Raw genomic sequence first — 24,064 nt, forward strand, 5'->3', positions numbered from 1 at the left:
TGGAACTCCTGACCTCAGGTGATCCGCCTGACCTCCCAATGTGCTGGGATTACAGGTGTGAGTCACCGTGCCCGGCCTAGGATCCACCGCCTTTTAGAACAGCAAGACCACCAGCTAGTGTCTAGATGTTCACCTCATCATCCTTTTAATATGTTGCCTCTGTAATGTGGACCATTAAAATCTTGTATCTGGCTGGCTGGCTTGTAGGAATACCTTGTCAATTATTTTACTCATTTACTTCTTTTTGTTTATCCTCAACTCAGTGTGCTTCCTCTGTACCTTGCTGATCTAAGCAGCAATAATACTTTACTTCTATTCCTTTTCCTTTTGATTTCAACCTGTTTCTTTTGAACAAGAATAAATATCCTTTCAGGGACATTTTCTCATTCCTTTTCACCAGGTCTGTGAGATAGTCATGAGCCTCTATTTATGTTTATTTGCAGAAATTGATATTTTATTTTATTTGTAGACTAGTCATTATCTTGTCCTACCCATCTTTTCCTTTGTTTGATTCATTTCCTTTTCCTCTGTTTCATTTCCTTTCATATCCTAGGATTACAGGCATGAGCCACCATGCCCAGTCTCCACATATCTTTACGAGATAGTTTCATCCACATATCGTTATGAGATAGTTTCATCTTGATTGGTGGCTTCTGCCATTATGGGTGAAGGAATCCATGAGACAGACACCTAATTGCAGGACAGTTCTCAGGGTGGCCTTGGGCTGACCCTGTTTTCCTCTCTGCTTGTCACTTGTAGTTATCGAGAATAACTGTACAATGAGCTGGGAATGTAACACTCTGAGATAGAGAGGCACTGGGTGGAATAGCCCAGGCTTTGTTACAGTCTCCACTAGAAACAGGATACCCTTCAACACTTAGCTTAGCACATCATGTTTCTCCAGGGTATAAAACCCAAGGTGGTCTGCACTTCGTGGTCCTTTATCTGCATTGCAAGTGGGGCATGTACAGTTGAGACTCCATTCATCCCAGGCAGCTTTCTGAGCCTTGGAGGACCAGCTCACAGTGAATTTTAGGTTTCAGTTGCTGTCCGCATATAGGTAGTAAATCCACTTCATGGAATTTGTTGCGTTATGTGGGTGTTCTTTCTTAGCAGACTCAGGCAAGTTGGTAACCAGTGCACACCAAACCTGCTTCATGCTAATATCTTCAATGAGCTTTCTGTGTGACTGAATACTCTGACCGTTTAATCCTTCAGAGGCAATAGCAAAAGGCTGTCCAGACATACAATTGGCTTTCTCTACAAGACAACAGGATACACTGCTTTCCTGACATTTGAATTCCCTAATTTTTAAATATTCTCCATCCTAATAGGCTGAGAATTTCCAAAACCATAAAGTCCTCGTTTTCTGCCTCATAGTTATTTTCTCAATTTATCTTTCCTCTCACATTTTACTATAGACAGTAAGAACACTTGAACATCTACATTTCTACAAAAAGTCTCTGTATGATGATTTATAGTCTCTAAGACAATACAGATTTTCTCTATCATATTCCTTCCTTCCTTCTGAGCAGAGTTCTTAGAATTCCCAGTCTACTCACAGTCTGTTCAAAGCAATCTAGGCTTTCCCTCTTATGCTCTTGAATAGTCTTCTAGTCACTGTGTATAATCCAATTGTGATTCCAGATATTGATGGGTTGGAGTAGTAGTACATGTGAGTATTAGAAACCTTTGCTTCTTCAGTGCCTCTGATGTCATTTATTAAAGTTGCAAATAAATAAACAGTATGGGAAAGTGTTTCCAAATAAGGAGTTAATAATTGGCTCAAATGTGTCGATTCATTAAATGGGGCATCTGATCAGAAATAATAACCCAATTATGTGTTTCCTTGTTTGTAGACCTTCAGCCAAGCTCTACGGATGAAATGAAAAATGGGAATTCTGTTTCAAAGCTTCAGAGACATCCATGATGAGGGAATTATTAAAAGAAACTCTAGACTCCTAATCCTATGAAAAAACAGAAAGGATCCACACATTCCTTGAATTGTTTATAGATTTTGCTGTGCTTATATTTGTTAAAGAGTAAAAGGTCTGTAGCTTTCAGTAGTTTCTCTCTCTCTCTCTCTCTCTCTTTTTTTTTTTTTTTCTCAGACTGGGTCTCACTTTATTGGCCAGGCTGGAACGCAGTGGTGTGATAATAGCTCATTGCAGCTTCGGCCTCCAGGGCTCACACAACCCACACAATCCTCCTGCCTCAGCTTCCCACATAGCTGGGACCACAGGAGCATGCCACCATGCCCAGCTAATGTTTTATTTTTATTTTTAGTAGAGATGAAGTCTCACTATGTTGCCCAGGCTGGTTTTAACTCCTGGGCTCAAGTGATCCTCCTGCCTCAGCCTCCCAAAGTGCTGGGATTACAAATGTGAGCCACGATACCCGGCCAGTAGTTTCTCAAAGTTTATTGGAAATGCCATCATTAATTTTTCATCTAAATTTTATTTTAAATCAATTGAATTTAGTTACAATTTTTGAAATTAAGAAATAATTGTCTTAAAATGAAAATACTACAACTATTTAATCAGATATCCAGTTTAGGCAGATACAAAGGCAGCGAAGAATATGAAAACAAACGTAAAAGATACTAAAATGGTTTTAAGCAGGGACTCAGAAAGATATTTGTATACCAGTGTTCATAGCAGCATTATTCACAATAGTCAAAAAGTGGAAAAAACCTAAATGCCCATCAATGGATTAATGGATAAACAAAATGTGATATATCCATAAAATTGAATATCCAGCCATAAAAAAGAAGGTCTAACACACGTTAAATATGAATGAACCTTGAAGATATTATGCTAAGTAAAGCAAGCCAGACACAAAAGGACAAATATTGTATTATTTCACTTATACGCTGTAACCAGAATAGTCAAATTAATAGAGAAATAAAATAGAATATGGTTATCAGGGGCTGAAGGTAGAGGGTAATGGGGAGTTGTTGGAGGCCGAAAGAGTGAGGGTCAAGATCAACTCAGTATACCACTGGAGACTATATGAGTAAACAGCAAACTGTTTCTCATAATCGCAGAATGTTGGCAAACTGACAAACTGCGTCTGCCACCCAGAAGGAATGCTGAGGGCAGTCACGCCCCAAGTACAGTGTTTCTTGTGATCAGGCAAATCTCAAGCCTGTTAGTAATAATATGAAACTGTGATCAATCAAGCAGCTGACCAATCGTTACCTCCTCCTCCACTCTTTCTACCCAATAAATACAAAGTGTTATGGAAGCTCAGCAGCTGCCTTTGCTCACTAGAAGTGGAGCACTCTTTTCTTCTTCCTCTGGCCCCCTTCTTTATAACAGTTTCTTTTGTCTTAGGTTTTCATTTCTATGGTTGTCCTCCTTCATTCAGTCTCGTAATGACAGTCTCAAGTAGTAAGAGTAATGTCTCTCGTAATGACAGTAACAAGTAGTAATTGTGGCAGTCCGCCACAAGTGGCGCCTGAACAGGGATAAATAGGGACATTCAGGGACAAACAGAGACCTGAAGGGACCTGCAGGGACAAATAGAAATAAGTAGGGATAAATAGAAATAAATAGAGATAGAGACAAATAGAGATAGGTAGGGAAAGACAGGGACTTGCAGGAACTAACAGGGACCACAGGGACAAATAGGGATAAAGACTAGCATAGACTAGCAGAAACTTGCAGGAACAGATAGGGACACATAGGGTCCTATAGGGACTCGAGCAAGGAAGGTCTGCTGGAGCAGAAAAAAACTAAAGCCCAGAAAAAATTAAAACCATCCAGATGAACGAGAAACCCCGTTACAAGTCTGCTGGCAGCAACATAAGGTCAGTGCCCTAGAGGTACGAAGAACGGGAAGTTTCTGAATCAAAATAACATGGGGAAGAATTTGGTTATTTCTTTTCTCTTTTTTGTTTGGAGTTTGGTACGTACCATCTTTTTGTTATTATTTCAGTGTCTGAAAGAATTTTTTGCCCCACCTACAGCACCTATTGAGGGTGGTGAACAGGAGAGGGAGGATGAAAATTGGCTTGTACCGTCTTCTGTGGCTACAGAAAGGCTAACTTTAGCTTTGGCTTTCATGGATTGTAAACATGTGCTGGCACCTGCGAGATGTGCAGAGGACTTGGGAGGTTTTCTCGGAGCTTAAGATGTGGGAACTGGGCACGAGAAGGATAAGCCTTAGATTTGCTTTCTCTGTGTCTTCTGTTAATCAGAAAGAGCCTGTTTCTCGTTAGCAATGGAAAGTTTTACCCCGCAGCAATTAACCAAAAGAGGCAGAAACTGCGTTGCAGCTTGTGGAGCAGATGCTTCAGCAACAGCCTGCCTCCTGGCTACAGCTACAAAAACCTTTGCTTTTGTTTTGGTAGATTTACTAACGTGGGGACCAGGGTATGTTTGTGTTTTCACAAAGAATGAACAAACCATGTGGGTGCTCCCAAGGTGTGTGTGACCATGGAATGGGAGACTGGGGGGACCCATGGATTCCAAACACAGGCCTGGTTCCCCCAGTACAAGCCATCAGCCAGTTGAATCTGAATGTGAAGATGGAACGAGGACTGACTGGAGTCACACTCACATCAACCCCATGACATGCAGACAGATCAAGAAAACCACACAGGAAGCTGAGAAACTGTTAGAGCATCAAGGTCAGGCAAAAACCCCTGATTCCATGTTTGTGGCCATGCGGGCCGTGGTTTCCTGTGCATCTGTAAGATCAGCTGGACCACCAACCGGCAATTGAGGGCTGCACAGCCTGTAATTGCCTTTCTCAATTAAAAACAAAAAGGGAGAAATGTTGGAGGCCAAAAGAGTGAGGACTGTGATCAACTCAGTATACCACTGGAGACTATGTGAGTAAACAGCAAACTGTTTCTCATAAATGCAGAATGTTGGCAAACTGACAAACCGCATCTGCCACCCAGAAGGAATGCTGAGGGCAGTTACACCCCAGTTACAGTGTTTCTTGTGATTAGGCAAATCTGAAGCCTGTTAGTAATAATATGAAACTGTGATCAATCAAGCAGCTGACCGATCGTTACCTCCTCCTCCCTGTTCATTGTACCTGATAAATACGCTGAGACGGGTGGATCACGAGGTCAGGAGATCGAGACCATCCTGGCTAACACGGTGAAACCCCGTCTCTACTAAAAAATACAAAAAACTAGCCGGGTGAGTTGGCGGGTGCCTGTAGTCCCAGCTACTCGGGAGGCTGAGGCAGGAGAATGGCGTAAACCCGGGAGGCGGAGCTTGCAGTGAGCTGAGATCCGGCCACTGCACTCCAGCCTGGGCGACAGAGCGAGACTCCGTCTCAAAAAAAAAAAAAAAAAAAAAAAAGAAGGTTATGGAAGTTCAACAGCTGCCTTTGCTCACTAGAAGCAGGGAGCTCTTTTCTTCTTCCCCTGGCCACTTTCTTTATAACAGTTTCTTTTAAGTTTTCATTTCTACCTTCGTCCTCCTTCGTTCAGTCTCGTAATGACGGTCTCAAGCACTAACAGTAATAACTGTCATAGTGATGGTCTCAAGAAGTAAGAGTGGCTGTCAGTCACAGGGAGTCACTGTTTAATAAGTAGAGTTCCACTTCGTGATGATGACAAACTTCTGAAAACGGATGGTAATAATGGTTCTACAACAATGTGAATGTCCTTAAAGCCTCTAAACGGTACATTTGAAAATGGGGCCAGGTGCGGTGGCTCACTCCTGTAATCCTAGCACTTTGAAGGCCAAGGCAGGCAGATCACCTGAGGTCAGGAGTGTTCAAGACCAGCCTGGCGAACATGGCGAAACCCTGTCTCTACTAAAAATACAAAAAAATTAGCCAGGCGTGGTGCTGCACGCCTAATGGCGCCCGCCTGTGGTCTTAGTTACTTGGGAGGCTAAGGTACAAGAATCGCTTGAACCTAGGTGATGGAGGCTGCAGTGAGCCAAGATCACGTCACTGCCCTCCAACCTGGGAGACAGAGCGAGACGCTGACTCAATTTAAAAAAAAAATGGCTAAAATGGTAGATTATATGTTATATATATTTCACCACAATGAAATTTTAAAATTTAAATGAAAAAATGTAGATTAAAAAATGGTTTTGGCCAGGCGCAGTGGTTCACACCTGTAATCCCAGCACTTTGGGAGGCCAAGGCAGCAGGATTACTTAAAGTCAGGAGTTCGAGACCAGCCCGGTCAACATGATGAAACCCCATATCTACTAAAAATACAAAAATTAGCCGGGCATGGTGGCACACGCCTGTAATCTCAGCCACTTAGGAGGCTGAGGCAGGAGAATTGCTTGAGCCCGAGAGATGGAAGTTGCAGTGAGCCAAGGTCATGCCACTGTACTGCGGCCTGGCCAACAGAGCGAGACTCTGTCTCAAAAAAAAAAAAGTGGTTTTAGAAATCTGAACAATAACAAGGACTGACGTTACCTTCAAAGGTTGAAAATATCTCAGAATTTTCTTCCTCAAAGATGCTTGCTTTTGAGTTTTTTTTCTTTTTTTAAATTATAGCTTCAGGGGGTGCACGTCCAGGTGTGTTGCCTGGGTGTATTACATGATGCTGGAGTTTGGGCTTTTCCTGGAGCAACACTTTCATATTGAGCAATTTGGAGCATAAAGTCCTAATCCACCCAACTCTGTTATCAAGCAAGTCTGTTAAGTTCTCAGGGTTTCTGTTTCCTTGTGGATCAACAGAGGAGTTCATAAGATGTATGAGCTTCATTTTGGCTAAAATTCTTTGGATTCAATGACTCCATTAAGAACATCTGAAATCACTATGCACAAACTTGTGGGCAGCCACTTATTTTTCAAGAATGCAAAACCATCTCAGCCATAGACTCCTAACTTAGCTACATAAATAAGGGGCTCCCTGCGAGAGCTTACTTACATTCCGATATCATAAAAAGAGGAAAAGTAATCTATAAAAAGAAAAGTGATTCTTACATGTAAGAAGTGTTAAATAAGGCTGAATATTTATGTTCTATGTATATACAGAGAGTCTTTGAGATGGAGCCTCACTCTGTTGCCCAGGCTCTAGTGCAGTGGTGCATTCCCAGCACTGCAACCTCTGCCTTCTGGCTCAAGCAATCCTCCACCCTCAGCCTCCCAAGTAGCTGGAATTACAAGTGGGTGCCACCATGTCAAGTTAATTTTTGTATTTTTTGTAGAGACAGAGTGTCCCTGTGTTGCTCAGGCTGGTCTCAAGTGATCCACCTGTCTCAGCCTCCTAAAGTGCTGAGATTACAGGTGTGAGCCACCTTGCCCAACCCTGTTTAATATATTTTTTAAGCCATCTTATTAAGTAGTATTTGTTAAAATAATCCATAATAATGAGTGGATGGTTGCTTGGGATGGAGTAGAGGTCAAGTAAGGGGAAAAAAATATGGGAGTATGGAGTGTCAAGTCCTGGTAATTAGAGCCTAAGAAGCTTTTTGGCACTTTACATACACACACACACACACACACACACACACACACAGGCTTTTCATCCTTCCAATTGAATTAGAATTTTAAAAAAAAATTTTGCTAAGCCTTTCTATGCAAACAATATTTTGCTCTTTGCTTGGAGTAGAAGAAATCAAGAAAAGTGAGAAAAGATACCTGGCATAAAAGGACCTCTTTTGTGGTTAAGCATGGTGATATTATGGCCGTGATCTTGAAGAATCTGAGAAACCCGGTCCATCAGCAGATAATGGCTTCCACCTAGGAACAATGCACAATTTCAGTTCTGGAATGATGAGAACACCGTGTCTAAAGTCGATAGTGATCAATCCAGGAGAGGAAAGGTAGGGGAACACGAAGTGGATAGTGAGTGGAGAAAGATGAGTTTTGCCAGCCTCCTCATGTCCCTCTGGGTAAAACCCAGCCCACTCACCCAGACCACGACCACCCAAATTTTTACCTGTGGCTCTGGTCCGTGAGAGATTGCCTCTTGTGAATCACAGTATCCATGTCAGTGTAATGAGTTACTATGTGCTTAGGCCATGGGAGTTCCTCATCCTGAGGTACATGTACATTTTAACTAAGGCCTTATGGAAACACAGAGTCCAAAAGAAATCACAGCATTGGTGGAAATACAGGTATGGTGTTGTACATATGAGTGTGAATAGTTCCTAAAAAACAATGAGAACTGTTTCTGGGATCCTGCTCTTTGGACATTTATGCTGCTGTAGGAGATAGAAACCTTAAGAGATCTGTCCAAGAAATCATCACTGGAAGGGAAGAAATGAGGGACTACTACTTAGAATCCAAATCTTTAAGATTCTAATGTATTTGGAAAGGATGTACTTAATTTAGGCCAAACAATGATCAAGTTCTAATTAAGACATTTGAGGACAAATGTGGGGCCCTTGGGGTGGGCCTGCTGGATCCTGGTTGCACGACAGACTAGGGAATCCCTGATTCCAGAAAAATCCTACCATCCTAAGGAAAGAGAAGCTTGATCCTCAAAAGAGGTACAAGTTCCATGAAATCAATGTCTTCTCAGAATATGTTCTAGTACATAGCCTTTGCTTGAATGTAAGGTTCTCAGCAGCAGAGAAAGGAAGATCAGAAGAGAAGGTAATGTAATGGTAAATACCAAAAGTTTGGGGGTGGAGGTGGAAGGGAGTAGAGAAGTAGTGTGCAGCTCTCTGCATGACTCAGTTTACTTATACCCAGCTTGAATAGTCTAGAGCAACAAGCGATGTATAAAGTACAAATCTGCAACAGATCTTGCTCACATTTTAATCCATGTAAGAACAGGGAGCCAGGAAGAAGGGGTCCCCACAGAAACAGCTGTTAGTGGTGGATCCTGGGGAGTCAGGTGGCTTTCTGGGGCAAAAATCGGGATTCCAGCACCTCAGAAAAGATACCAACTCCTTCTTGGAGCCTGAGGAAGGAGGACGGTGTACTTTCAAGAAGTTACGAAGCTCTGTTGCTTCACTGAGACTAACACTCAGAAAGGGGGTGGGGGGAGTCTTCAAATGGACTTGCACTGTTTCTTAAACAGTGATTTTTTAAAATCCCCAGTGAAAAGGGCTTCAGAGTGGAAGTTGTTGTGAGCGTGGTCTTGCAGTAAGAAAACCCTGAGTTAATTCCTCATGGGACATCAGGGAGGCCACATGTGCTCTTAAGGAAGGCATCTCACTCCCCATCCCTCAGTTGCCCTCTCAGGAAATCAAAATGTGCACTAAATTAGATGATCTGTGGTTCCTCCCAGTTCTAGGAGCCCTGATTCTAAGTAATAAAAGGAATCCATTAGAACCCACTATGGGTTGAAATAAAATCTTGGGGAAGCTCGATCCTGGGATGATCCCTTTATGTTCATATATGCTCCTCTTTTATATCCTATTCCCTTTGGGGTAAAAGTAAAAGAAGTAAAACTGAGACCCAAAATGCTGAATTAACAGTTCCACGAATCCCTCAAAAACGGTCAGCGGCACAGGTAAAAGGAAGGAGACTCCAAAAGATCCGAATGACCTGGGTCCTCTCCTCAGCCCTGGGCAGTTCTCCAGGTCTTCCCTGGAGGAAAACACTCCACTGGCCTTGCAGCCATGAAATACCTGCCTGCGCCACCCTGGCTCCGGACGCAGCTTCACAACATTTACAGTGCTGCCCTCAGGAGCGCCTTTCCCTGGTCTCCAAGAGCTGAAAACGCTCACCACCGTTTCTACTGGAAGCTAAGGTGCACCCACACACACGCACCCTCTGGAGCTTAGGATGAGCCTCTGAAAGTCCCACTGCGCTCTGGAGAAGGCAGCCCAGGGTCTCAAACTCCAGGATGAGTCTCAAATTTCTGGCCCCAGCCCTGCGGGATGGGGAGCGCTTCCTGAAGAAGAGGGAGAAACGGAGAGTCTCTTTTCTCCAAAACTATCTTCCCCACCTCAGCAACAGAGGCCCCTCTCTGCCCCACAGCTGGATGGGCTTCCCCCTCCTCCAGCCGGGTCCGCAAGCCCAGCCTGGAAAATCTCCTGGATGACTCTGATCAAGCGCCGTTCGCTGGAGCCCTGGCAGTGCGGGTATCCGGGACGCGCCTGTCTGGGAATTCTCCGGCCAAGCACTCACCTACTGTAGATACTGTCAGGATTTTGGCAGCCTCTGAGAGCAGGACCCCAGGGAGAAGGAAGCCCACTAGAAGCAGCAACCGCTGCCCAGCCATGCTCACTTCTGCGGAAGCCGCGGATCTCAGCCTGGGCTGCGCGCCCTGCGCCGGGCTAAGGGACACTGTGCACCTCAGTGCGCCAAAGGCACTGGGTGTGGGAAGAGGTAGAAGTGAGGATCCTGCCAGTCTTCTCTTCTGTGCATCCCCTCTTGCCCTCTGCCCCTCCTCCCTCGTGCTCCATTGGGTAATCTATCCTTGCTCTACCGAACTACCAGCAGTCAGTAGGAGGGGTTGGTGAGTCCATCCTTAACCCTGCTCTGTCCGTGTGATCACAGCCCTCCTGCCTGGAAAATCCTTACTGTGAGCCAGGAATGGCAGGGACCTCAGTAAATCGCGCTGATGAACGCTCTATCTCCATGGGACCCATCTGTCTTTTGCCAAGGCTGTGTGAATTTACCTACTCTAGTTCCCTTCTGACTGCCTCTACTACCTCATACTGCCAGCCCCGTGGTCTGTTTCCTGAGAGACTTACTTAAAATCTTGAGCTGATGTTCCAAGCCCAAGACCTCCCTGGAAGGGGATCCTCAAGGGAAATCAATCTACCATCCCTGGAGTCTACCTCTTAGTGTCTCTTTAGAAGGTAAGAGAGGCTAGAGTCCTACCTCTGGAAGTCCAGCTCTGTCCCTGGAGGACTGAAATTCAAAAGCTGACACTATCATTCCGAATGAGTATCCTGAAATAGGACTGGTGAATCTTTCCGTAATTTCCAAGAGCACACGCTGAAGACAGGTTGTAATTCTGCCTCCGTGCAATGTCAGCCCCAGTGAGGGCAGGGATCACTAGGTCCGGTAGCCCCCTTTACACTCTCTATCCTCAAACTCTAAGACTTCCTTTAGGAAAGGCTTTCAGTGCACCTCTAAACAAGCAGAGGAATCCTTGGTTGCAGTGGGTCCTTGAATTCTGCTTGTACTGTTCCTGCCTTCTTCAGTCTATAGGTGTTATTTTTTCTCATTGGAATTTAAAGCATTACATGCCTATGCATTTGTGCATCCCTCACCTAGCCATACCTACTGTGGAGGAAGAGAGAAGAGAGGAGGGAGAGAGAGAAGTGTGGGAAGGGCCAGGTTTACCAGACATCACAAGGCTCCAGTTCGTCTTATTCTTGTACTTTTCATAATGCATTAGCAAAATAAAGGATTTGTTATCAAACTCCAAGATTTTTATTTATTCAACAATTATATTGATAGCATTTATTTATTTATTTATTTATTTATTTATTTATTTATTTGAGACACAGTCTCACTTGTCACCCAGGCTAGAGTCCAGTGGTGCAATCTCAGCTTACTGCAACCTCTGCCTCTCAAGTTCAAGCAATTCTCCTGTCTCAGCCTCCTGAGTAGCTGGGATTACAGGCGCCTACCACCACACTCGGCTGATTTTTGTATTTTTTAGTAGAGACGGGGTTTCACCATGTTGGCCAGGCTGGTCTTGAACTCCTGACCTCACAAGATCCACCCGCCTTGGCCTCCCAAAGTGCTGGGATTACAGGCATGAGCCACCATGCCTGGCTGATAGCTGTTTATTATGCCAGGCATTGTTCTGCCAGGCAAACTGATACTAAACACACTAAGAAATAAAATATATAGTACATTAATGGCAAATGCTACTAAGAAAAATCAAATGGAAAGAGATATGAAGAGTCAGGTATCAGATTCGTTAACGTTTTAAATAGCATGATTCCAATGGACTCTAAAATATTATAGGAGTATCAGGATTATTTGAACCCAAATTTTGATTGTATTAAGTAGTTATTATTGCTTTGGAGAAGAGTTCTATGTAATTGTGGTTATAAACATCTTATAAAGAAATTCTGGCCAGGTGCAGTGGTTCACGCCTGTAACCCCAGCACTTTGGTAGGCGAGGCGGGCAGAACATGAGGTCAGGAGTTCAAGGACAGCCTGGCCAACACAGTGAAACCCCGTCTCTACTAAAACTGCAAAAATTAGCCCGGCGTGGTGGTGCATGCCTGTGGCCCCAGCTACCCGGGAGGCTGAGGTGGGATAATTGCTTGAACCCGGGAGTTGGAGGTTGCAGTGAGCCAAGATCGCGCCACTGCACTCCAGCTCAGGAAACAGAGTGAGACTTTTTGTCAAAAAAGAAGGAAGGGAGGGAAGGAAAGGAAGGGAGGGAAGGAAAAGAAGGGAAGGAAGGGAAAGAAGGGAAGGAAGGAAAGAAGGAAGGAAGGAAGGAAGGAAGGAAGGAAGGAAGGAAGGAAGGAAGGAAGGAAGGAAGGAAGGAAGGAAGGAAATTGGCTCTTAAGGTACATTCTGAAGCATTTACAGAGTCAGTCTTATGATTTCTTAGATTTGCTTCAAAATAATAGGTTGTGGGGGTAAACAAGGTTAAATGTGGGTGGCAGCATAAGAAAAGAGAATTTGCCAGGAGTTAATAATCATTGAAGCTGAATCCTGGGCATAAAGAAGCTCTACTTTTGTGAATGTTTGAAATTTTTCATTAAGATGTTTTTATAGTTCTTCCACTATAATTCTATTTTTCCTTGGTGTTATAGCAATTTTTCCTCTATACCCATAAGGCTACTCATTAAATGCATATATATGAACAATTGTCGTTTCAGGTATTATACCTTCCAGGGAAACAGTCGGTCCTCATTTTATAATGAGGACCTATGTTGTCTCTGGTAATACTTTTCACCCAAAGTCTATTTTGTTTGCCATTGCTACTAACCATTCAGATTTTATTTTCCACTGTGTAAAAAGATCTATCTTTTCCTATCCTTTCATGTTCAACCCTCCTGTATCCTCATATTTTAAGTGTGTCTCTTGAAACAGCAATCAGCTTGAAATTTTTATTCAAGTCTGTCAATCTTGTATTTCAGTCTGAATGCATGTGTTTAAATCTACCAGGTTGCTATTTCTCCCATTTATTCCGTTACATTTTCTCTACTTTTTGGCTTTCTTTGAAGACTTGATTATTTTAGACTACTAGTTCACTTCAATTAACTTGGAGCGGGGGGTGCTGCTCCATCTCACTGGACTCAGACAAACTGATAACCCATTCACAGTGAACCTGCTTCCTATGTGCAATATTTCCAGACTCATTAGGTCTCCATAAAGGCTTGCAGCAGAAGTTGAGGAGATAGCTTTGCTACAATCTGGTGTCTTCTTTTCTACTTATGGGAAGCTGTGGGTTCTGTGGGTGTTATGTGATCTTCTTGTTTATGTTTATCTTACATGCACCATTTAATTACATGCAGATTGTGGAGGCCCCAGAAGGGGAAACTCCCTATGGTGTACTCTCTTTACTCCATCCTGATACCAACGTATGCATTTTCTAAACCTTAATGCCAGTCAAAAGCAAAGAGTGGTACAGGCGCCACAAAGGAACAGTACACATGAATACCCAGATTAATTCTAGCACCTATTAGTAAAGCCTAAAGTCTCCATTCTCCTGTACATGTGGAGACATTTTGATGTGGATACATACCTCCTACTCATTAGTACAAAATCCTTTGCCTAGAGAACTTCAGAACCATACAGACTGAAAAGAGAGTCCATTTGCAAATTACATTTTCTACAGAACCCAAATAAAGTGGGTTTCACCCTTTGTATACGACTTAAGGTTTAGTGCCAACTGGTTTGCAGCAACGCACAGTCCTGTCTGTGCTGTCCTTGGAACCACAGCTACAATTGCATTCCACCTTCTCATCTACATGGATCTGGGGATCCATGATTGAAATCATCTGCTCTGGCTGATTGACTTGTGGTCCCCATCACACTTAGAAAGTCATTGAAGGCTGGGCGCAGTGGCTCACACCTGTAATCCCAACACTTTGGGAGGCTGAGGTGGGCAGGTCACCTGAGGTCAGGAGTTGGAGACCAGTCTGACCAACATGATGAAACCCGTCTCTACTAAAAATACAAAAAAATTAGCCAGACGTGGTGGTGGGTACTTGTAATCCCAGCTACTCAGGAGGCTGAGGCAGGAGAATCGCTTGAACCTGGGAGGTGGAGGTTACATTGAGCCGAGATCGTGCCACTTGCACTCCAGCCTGAGCAACAGAGTGAGACTCCATCTCAATTAAAAAAAAAAAGGAAAGTCATTGAAGCAAACTCAGTGGTTCCTCAGATCCAGCCAGAGACTGTAACCAGGAAACAGAAGTGTTTCTTTATCAGCCTGTCCATGATTGCTTGCTGCTTAAGTGCATGAATATAGGCCAAGACTAAATAACAAAACATTCTGGTTCAACAGGTCAAGCATTCTGGAGGATTTGGGGCCACTTTTCCCATTCTTCAGACCCTACAGGTTGGCTAACCCTCCACCCACTTCCTGCTGCCTTCATCCTGGCCAGCTGCCAGTGCAGACTTGCCCCATTCCCTGATAGCCGTGAGTAGCCAGAAGACAGAATTCTGGGCAACTAGGACAGAAATCTCTTGGCCAATCGTTTAGTGAGGTTGTGGATAGATGATGTTGTAAACTTTTATTTTTCAGGAAATCTGGAAACCTACAGTCTCCATGCCTGATCAGCAAAGAAGGAGCTCTCTGTGGGCACCAGAGACAGGGACCCAATGTGGAGGCCTGCAAGCGTGTGTCTGGCCCTGAACTCTCAAGCATAGGGCAGGGTTCCTGAGCATTGAAGAGAATATGTGGGAGAACAGAACAGAAACGGAAAGAACATGCAAGATGTCTTTCTCGGTGTTATTCCGTGACAGATGGTGACTGAAAGAGGCTGAGAAGATCTGGACAGGGAGTCTGGAATGGTCAGGCTGTGATTCAGAGAGGTGCGTGAGAAGGAAGGTGGATTTTAAGGCTGGAAATCTGAGGGTCAGTGGTCCAAGTCACTTAGAGACAGAATCACAGCACAGCTCTCGCTGATGGCAAACAAAGGAGGACAAGAGCACTGGAAAGAATTCTGCTAACAGGCAGGAGCTAGTAAGGATGAATTTGTAGCAGAATTAGCAAGTGGAGAGGATGTGGAGAACAGGTTTGCCAGAACTGGTGGGAAGCTCCCAAGAAAATGTAACACTGCCCAACAAACACACCCCGCCAAGGCTGTACATGGTCTCACATCCCCTTCACCTTTCTGGCCCCAGGCAGCCACCCAGCTGTCATGCCACGCCCAGCAGCTTCCCACAAAGCTACATAGTGCCCAGAGTGAGCCCCAGGAGGAACACAAAGACATTGGGCAGGTTCTGCTCATTTCAGGGCTGCAGGAAGGCATAAGGTTTGAGGTGTGCTGCCCCCTGTCCCCACCCCATCTGGAGGATGTAGTTGATTCAGCCCACCAGCTGCTGATGGGCTCAGGGTTTGGGAGCACCCGATGACGCTGGTGGCCAGGGCTGCAGACTTGTACCTGTCTGTAGAAACAAAAGGGTGGAAGCAGCATTCAATGACAGCTCTCAGCAGCTTAGGCTTGACACAGAAGGCTGGTTTTCAGACAGTTGTAGCCTGGCCCTGAAATTTACTAGCTGGGTGCCTACAAACCGTTCAATTTTCTAAAGATTCCTATGTTCATGAAATTGAACTTAATGCTGAAAGGTAAGGATGTGCATGAGTCAGTCCCCGCCTTCATGGAACTTATGATCTACTAGTCCAAGAGACACCTACATGGTTGTTATGTGTGCTCTTGCTAACGAAGCACCACTGTTTGTAGTTCTCTCAGTGGATAGAGCTAGGACATATATACAAGCAGATGTGCATATAGATATTCCATACATAAATCTCTACATCTCTATCTCCATGTCCTTACTATTGTGAATAATGCTAAAATGAACGTGCAAGAACTTGTGTCTTTTTGGTAGAATGATTCATTTTATTTGGGGTATGTACCCAGTAATGGGATGGCTAGGTTGAACAGTAGTTCTATTTTTAGTTCTTCGAGAAATCTCCAAACTGCTTCCCACAGAAGCTGTAGTAATTCGCATTACCACGAACAGTATATAAGTGTTCCCATTTCTCTACAGCCTTGCCAACATCTGTTATGTTTAGAGCTTTTAGTAATAGCCATTCTGACTGGTGTGAGATGGTGTTTCATTGTAGTTTTGATTCAGATTTCCCTGATGATTAGTGATGTAGAGCATGTTTGCTGGCTTCTTGTATGTCTTCTTATGAGAAGGATCTGTTCATGTCCTTTCCCACGTTTTAATTGGGTTATTTTGATCTTGTTGAGTTCCCTATAGCTTCTGAATATTAGTCCTTTGTCAAAAGCATAGTTAGCAAATATTTTCTCTCAATCCATAGGTTGTCTGTTTACTCCGTTGATAGTTTCTTTTGCCGTGCAGAAACTCTTTGGTTTAATTAGGTCCCACTTGTCAATTTTTGTTATTGTTACAGTTGCTTTTGAGGACTTAGTCAAAAATTATTTTGCTTTGTTCATTAGAAAGTGTTTTTTCTTTATTTTTGTCTGACTCAGTTGATTCAAAGGATCTATCTTTGAGCTCTTCAATTAGTTCCTCTGTTCCAAATAGTCTGTTGTTAAGGCTTCCAAATATGTTTTGAAATTTCTGTAGTGGTTTTCTGTATTCCAGAAGTTCAGTTTGGTTCTTTCTTCTAGCTATGATGTCTTTCATATATTGGGTCGGTTTTCTGGCTTCCATGGATTGAATTTCAACCTTCTCGTTGAACTTTCTTATCATCCAGATTCTGAATTCTGTGTCTATCTTTTCAGACATTTCAATCTGGTTAGGATTCATTGCTAGGGAGCTAGTGCAATTCTTTGGAGGTAACGAAACACTCTGACTTTTTGAATTGCCAGAGTTCTTGCACTGGTTCCTTATTATCTGAGGGACCTGGGATTTCATTTTCTTTTTGAATTTGGATGGGCCTTTTTACTTTCATATTATTTTTTCCCTTGAGGGTTTGACTGCGGTTAATGTTGTGTTTAGCTGGTTGGCTTCTTTGCTGGGTGCTTTCAGAGGGCGGAGGCTCTGAATGAGTTGCTAGGTTGTAGGTTCCTGCCTTGGGTTTCAGAGGCATTGCATTGTTTGGAGGTGTAATTCAAGCTGCAATCCAGTAGATGGCACTTAATGTAAGGCCCACAGATAGGCTCTGCCTCAGCCAGGTGCCCCTTTTATTTTGCAGTATGTATGCAACAGTGCCCTGCAGAAGAGAGGCAGGGGCAAGAATTGATATATTTTCTGAGTCTGCTCCCAGGCCTTGGTGACATATCCTTCAACTACTGGCACTGCGCCCACATTTCCTTTGCGTCAAGGGGGCCTTTGGAATTTCCTCATACCTTATACCTTAGTGTTAGTCCCAGCTGAGGGTTAAGTCACCAGGAGACTCACAACACCCCGGTGATATACCAGTCCCCTGTAAGAGTCAGAGTGGGCTGTGGAATGTGTCTGGCTGGTGATGCAATGGGTCAAGGGTGGAGACTAGGTCCCTAGGCAGGACAAACTGCTTTCCACAGGGACTGAAGTAATTTACATCCTCAACAACAGTGTATAAGCTTCCCATTTCGCCATAGCCTGATCAACATCTGTTATTTTTAGACTTTTTAGTAATAGCCATTCTGACTGGTGTAAGATAGTATCTCATTGTAGTTTTCATTTGCATTTCTCTGATAATCAATGATGAGAATTTTTTCATATGCTTGTTGGCTGTTTGTATGTTTTCTTTTGAGAAGGTCTGTTCATGTCATTTGCCCAATTTTTAATGAGGTTATTTGTTTTTTTCTTGTTGATTTGTTTAAATTCTTTGTAGATTGTGAACATTAGCCCTTGGTCAGATGAATCATTTACAAATATTTTCTTCCATTCTGTAGGTTGTTTGTTTACTCTGTTGATAGTTTTTGTTGTTGTTGTTTTGTTTTGAGTTTTTTGCTGTGCAGAAGTGCTTTAGTTTAATTAGGTCACATTTGTCAATTTCTATTTATATTGCATTTGATTTTGAGGACATGGCCATAAATTCTTTGCCTAGGCCAATGTCCAGAAGTTTTATCTAGGTTTTTATCTAGGATTTTTATAGTCATAGGTCTTATATTGAACATTTTATCCATCTTTAGTTAATTTTTATACAAAGTGAGAAGTAGGTGCCCAGTTTCATTCTTCTGCAAGCAGCTAGCCAATTTTCCAGCACCATTTATTGAATAGGGTGTTCTTCTCCCTTGTTTTTTTCCACTTGTCAAAGATCAGTTGGCTGTAAGTGTGTGGCTTTATTTCTAGATTCTCTGTTCTGTTTCATTTGTCTATGTGTCTATTTTTGTACCAGTCCCATGCTGTTTTGGTTTCTATAGACTTGCAGGACAGTTTGAAATTAGGTAATGTGATCCCTGGCTTTGCTGTTGTTTTGCTTATGATGGCTTTGGCTGTTTGGGTTCTTTTTTTTTTTTTGGTTCCATATGAATTTTAGAACAGTTTTTTTCTAATGCTGTGAGAAATGATGTTGGTAATTTGATAGGCATAGTGTTGAATCTGTAAACTGCTTTGGGCACTGTGGACATTTTAACAATATTGATTCTTCTAATCCATGAGCATGGAATGTTTTTCCATTTGTTTTGTGTTGTCTATGATTTTTTTTTCAGCAGTGTTTTGTAGTTCTTCTTGTAGAGATCTTTCATCTCCTTGTTTAGATGTATTCGTAGGTATTTTGTGGGGTTCTGTTGGTGATTGTGAATAGAATTGCCTTTTTTTTTTTTTTTTGAGACTTATGCTGGAGTACAGTGGCACAATCTCAGCTCACTGCAACCTCCACCTCTCAGGTTCAAGTGATTCTCCTGCGTCAGCCTCCTGAGTAGCTGGGATTACAGGTGCTCACCACCATGCCAACTAATTTTTGTATTTTAGTAGAGACAGGGTTTCACCATGTTGGCCAGGCTGGTCTTGAACTCCTGACCTCAAGTGATCTGCCCCACTCGGCCTTGCAAAGTGCTGGGATTACAGGTGTGAACCACTGTGACCGGCCTAGGACTGCATTTTTTTAATTTTTAAATTTTAACTTTTGTGGGTACATAATAGGTGTATATATTTATGGGATACGTGAGGTATTTTGGTACAGGCATGCAGTGCATAATAATCAGGATTGCATTTTTGATTTGGCTCTCAACTTGAACACTGTTGATGTGTAAAAATGTTAATGATTTTTGTACATTGATTTTGTATCCTGAAACTTTACTGGTTATTTATCTAGTCTAGGAGCCTATTGGAATAAGCTTTAGAGTTTTCTAGGTATAGAATCATATCATCATTGAAGAGAGACAATTTTACTTGCTTTTTCTAAATTTGGATGTCTTTTATTTTTTTTCCCTTCCCTGATGGCTCAGCCTAGGACTTCCAGGGCTATGTTGAATAGAAATGGTAAGAATGGATATCCTTTCCTTTTTCCAGTTCTTAGGAGGAATGCTTCCAACTTTTGTTCATTCAGTATGATGTTGGGTGTGGGTTTATCATAGATGCTTCTTATGTATGCTTCTTTAATGCCTAGTTTGTTGAGTGTTTTTATCATGAAGGGATGTTGGATTTATCAAAAGCATTCTTATATATATTGTAATAACCAAATGGTATTTGTTTTTAATTCTGTTTATGTAATGAATTTCATTTATTAATTTGCACATCTTGAAGCATCATTGCTTCTCAGGAATAAATGCCACTTGATCATGGTGAGTTATCTTTTTGATGTGCTGCTGGATCTGGTTTGCTGGTATTTTGTTTAGGATTTTTGCATCTATGTTTACCAGCAATATTGGCCTATAGTTTCCTTTTTTTGTTGTGTCCTTGCAAGATTTTGTTTCAGGATGACACTGGTTTCTTAGAATGAGTTATGGAGGAATCCCTCCTCCTCTACTTTCTGGAATAATTTCAGTGAGATTGGCACAAGCTCTTCTTTGTATGTCTGCTAGAATTCAGCTATGAATCCATCTGCTCCAGGAGTTTTTTTGTTCTTTTTGTTTTTGTTAAAAAACAAAACAAAATTTAAAAAAAAAAAAAAAAAACCAGTCTCACTCTGTCACCCAGGCTGCAGTGAAGTGGAGTGGTCACAGCTCATTGCAGCCTTGGCTCCCTGGGCTCAAGAAATCTTCCCACCTCAGCCTTCCAAGTAGCTGGGACTACTGGCAAACACCACCATGCCTGGCTAATTTTTGTAGTGTTTGTAGAGATGAGGTTTCACCGTGGTGCCCAGGCTGGTCTCAAACTCCAGGGTTCAAGTATTCCACCCAGTTCAGCCTCCCAAAGTGTTGGGATTACAGACATGAGCCACTGCACCTGGCCCAATTTTTTATAGTGGGTAAATGTTTATTACTTATACAACTCCAAAACTCATTATTGGTCTATTCATGGTTTCAATTTCTTCATGGTTCAACTTTGGGAGGTTGGGTATTTCCAGGAATTTATACATTTCCTCTAAATTTTCTAGTTTGTGCACAAAGAGATGTTCATAGCAGTCTCTCAGGATCTTCTGTATTTCTGTGGAATCAGTTGTAATGTCACCTTTGCCATTTCTGATTGTAGTTATTTGGATCTACTCTCTTTTTTCCCTATATCTAGCTAGTGGTCTATCAATCTTGTTTATCGTTTCAAACAACTAACTTTTTATTTCATTGATCCTTTGCATGGCTTTGGGGGTCTCAATTTCATTTATTTCTGCACTGATTTTAGTTATTTCTTTTCTTCTGCTAGCTTGAGTTTAATTTGTTTTTGTATATTTGTTCTTGTTCTTTTGTTCTTGTTTTTCAGGTGTAACATTAAATTGTTATTTTAAGATTTTTCTATCTTTTTGATGTAGGCATTTAGCACTACAAACTTAACACTGCTCTTGCTGTATTCCAGATATTTTGGTATATTATACCTCTATTTTCATTCATTTCAAATATTTTTTTATTTCTCCCTTAATTGTATTATGTACCCTAAAGTCTTTCGGAACAAGTTGTTTAGTTTCCATGTAATTGTATGGTCTTCAGAGTTCCTCTTGGTATTAATTTCTAATTTTATTCCACTGTGGTCCATGATGATGCTTGGTGTAATTTCAGTTTTTTAAAAATGTATTGGGATTTGCTTTATGACTGAGCATGTGGTCAATCTTTGAGAAAGTTCTGTGCACAGATGAGAATAATGTTCTGTGGTTGTTAGGTGGAATATTCACTAGATGTCTATTAGGTCTGTTTGGTCAAGTATCAAATTTAAGTCCAGAATTTCTTTGTTAATTTTCTGTCTCTGTGATCTGCCTAATGCTGTTATTATGTTATTATATGGCTGTTTATCTCCTTTCTTATTTCTGGAAGTAATTGTCTTATAAATCTGGGTGCTCCAATATTGAATGCCTATATATTTAGGATAGTTAAATCATCTTGTTGAATGGAACCATTTATCATTACTTAATACCCTTCTTTGTTCTCTTTTAATATTGTTGGTTTGAGTCCATTTTATCTGATACAAGAATTGCTACCCCTGCTCCTTTTGTTTTCCATTTCAGTGATAGATCTTTCCCTATCCTTTTACTTTGAACACGTGAGATGCATGTGTTGAAAGCAGCAGAGGGTTAAATCTGTTTTTTATCCATTTTGCCATTCTGTGTCTTTTAAGGGGCGCGTTTAGGCCATTTACATTCAAAGTTAATATTGATATGTGAGGTTTTGTTTCTATTGTGGTATTCTTAGCCAGTTGCTAGTTGTTTGTTAGTTGCTTTGTAGTTTCAATTATGTAGTTGCTTTATATAGAGTCTATGGGCTTTGCTTACACATGCTTTTGTTGTAGCAGGTATTGTTTAGTGGTGGAGTTCAGATGCAGCCCTGTAGATGGTGATAAAGAGTAAGAGCTACCAGGTAGGCTGATGCCCAGTGTACATGCCCTCCCTGATGGGGGTGGCAGAAAGAGTTCCTGTTGGAGTATGCTGAAGTCTCAGGGGAAGGTGGAGCAGGAAGTGCACCAGATCCTTGTCCTGAGCTGGCAGGAATGTGATCTGCTTCCATATCATTCCCCTGTCACAGGGCTCATGACCTGTTTACAAAGGCTTTGTTCTTTGGTTTCAGACCACAGTGTGGCTATACACCACAGATTGACCTCTCTGATGGCTACCACTAGTAGGGGAGTCAGGGAAGAACTTCTTCCCCCAGTCCAGGGCAGGAAACTTCATGGTCTGTCCTCATTGCCAGGGCACTGCTGCTCTATGTAGGGAGGGGAAGTTGGACCCCACCCTTCATCCCATTGTATTGTTAATGAGAATCTGGTTGTTACCAGCTCTTACCATCATAGACAAAGCTACAATGAACATTCTTATGCATGCGCTTTGTTGGAAATGTGCATTCATTTATCTTGGTATAAATCTAGGAGTGGAATTCCTTAATCACAAGATAAGGTAGATTAATCTTTCTTAGATATTACTGAAGAGTTCTTCTAAGGATTATACCAGTTTCCACTACCACCAGCAATGTATGAGAGTTCAGATTGCCCCACAACCTTCCCCACTCTGGAATTGTCAATCTTTTTAGTGTTAGTTATTAATATCTTTGTTTTAATTTGCATTTTCCTGATTACTAATGATTTTGCATACTTTTGAAATATATTATTGGCAATTTGGGTAGCCTTGCTTATGAAATGCCTAATCAAATATTTGGCCATTTTTAAAATTATGTGGAATTTTTTTGTTTTGTCTAATTTTTTGGTAGGAATTTATATATATTCTGGATCAGAGTCCTTTGTCAAATATACATTGGGCACTGTCTTCTCCCAATATATGGCTGGCCCTTTATTTGCTTAATGGTATCTTTTGATTAATAGAATTTCCTAATCATAATTCTAAGGTAGTTATTTTTGATTTTTAGATTAGTTCTTTTTATACTGTCCATTAAAAAATACCTTGTGTATTCTGAGTTCAAAAGTATATCACTTATTCTTTTCAAGACTCTTTATTGATTTATCTATTATACTTTGGTCTATGATTCATTTCAAATTCTCTATGTATAGTGCTGGGTATTTTTTCCACATGGATATGTAATTGCTTCAGCAACATTTATTGGGAAAAATTTTTTAACTTTTATTTCCACATTTTATTGGGGTTTTGGTCATAAAATGAAAGATCCTTTTTTTGTGGGATTATTTCTGAATACTTCTATTCTGTTTCATTGATCGACCTGATAGCCTTATTCTAATATCATACTGTCTTAATCACAGTAGCTTTAAAGTAAATCTTAAAATCTGGAATTTTAAATTTTCTGAAGGTCTCCTATTTCACATTGCAAACAACTTGTTAATTTTAACAAAGATGTTTATAGTAAAATTATATAGTAATGTTATAGTTTCCTTAATATTTAATTGAATCTGCAAATCAATTTGGGTGAATTGATTTCTTCACAATGTTAATTCTTCCAGTCCATCTCTAATTAATTACATCCTCTTCAACTTTTTCCAATGCTTTATAGCTTTCAGTGTACAGATCATTTAATTTATTCCAAAGATTTTGTTTTACAATTATTATAAAATGTACTATGACATTTTATGTCAATTTTCAATTGTGTATTTCTGGTATATAGAAATACAATTGATATTTGTAAACTGTCCTTTTATCCTATGACAAGGTTGAGTTCATTTAGTAAGGGCTGTAAAACCAGAGCTGGTACTGAGAGCTTACTGAACCATTTGTGATACCTTTGGTTTTTCGATGTACCTAAATGCATAATCTGCAAATAGTTTTATTCTTTATTTTTTATTTTATTTTTTGGCCTAATTGCACTCCATGGACTTCCATATAATGTTGAAAGGAAATGGTGAGAGTGGGCTTGCCTGTCATGTTCCTGACTTTAGGGAAAAGAAAAGTTATCTTTTCACCATTGAATGCTACATCAGTTTAGGATTTGTAAATACTTTTTATTAGATGAGGAAGATTTCTTTATATCTAGTTATATTATAAAATAGACAATTTTTTATTACAGATCAATACATTAAAAATGCATGTTATAATCCCTAAGGGAACCACTAGATACACATACACGTACACCCTCCCCCGGCCCCCCCCACACACAAACTAAAAAGTCAATAGAGGAAATAAAGTGGTGTAATA

General features: G+C 41.4%; 1 protein-coding gene across 2 annotated transcripts in view; it reads right to left on the reverse strand.

Moving 5' to 3' along the window:
- Nucleotides 1-10,237, reverse strand: part of UGT3A2 (UDP glycosyltransferase family 3 member A2) — a 30,723-nt gene extending 20,486 nt beyond the window's left edge. The window contains exons 1-2 of one of the 2 annotated variants that reach the window (XM_025388015.1): nt 10,018-10,237; nt 7,573-7,674 (exon numbers count right to left, since the gene is read on the reverse strand). In XM_025388015.1, the coding sequence (XP_025243800.1) occupies nt 7,573-7,674; nt 10,018-10,111 (196 nt within the window). In that variant the 5' untranslated portion in view covers nt 10,112-10,237. The remainder of the gene's footprint in view (nt 1-7,572; nt 7,675-10,017) is intronic. The other variant, XM_025388016.1, reaches the window with a different exon arrangement.
- Between the last annotated feature and the right edge of the window lie 13,827 nt (nt 10,238-24,064).

This window comes from Theropithecus gelada, chromosome 6 (assembly GCF_003255815.1).
Source record: "Theropithecus gelada isolate Dixy chromosome 6, Tgel_1.0, whole genome shotgun sequence".
Classification (NCBI taxonomy): domain Eukaryota; kingdom Metazoa; phylum Chordata; class Mammalia; order Primates; family Cercopithecidae; genus Theropithecus; species Theropithecus gelada.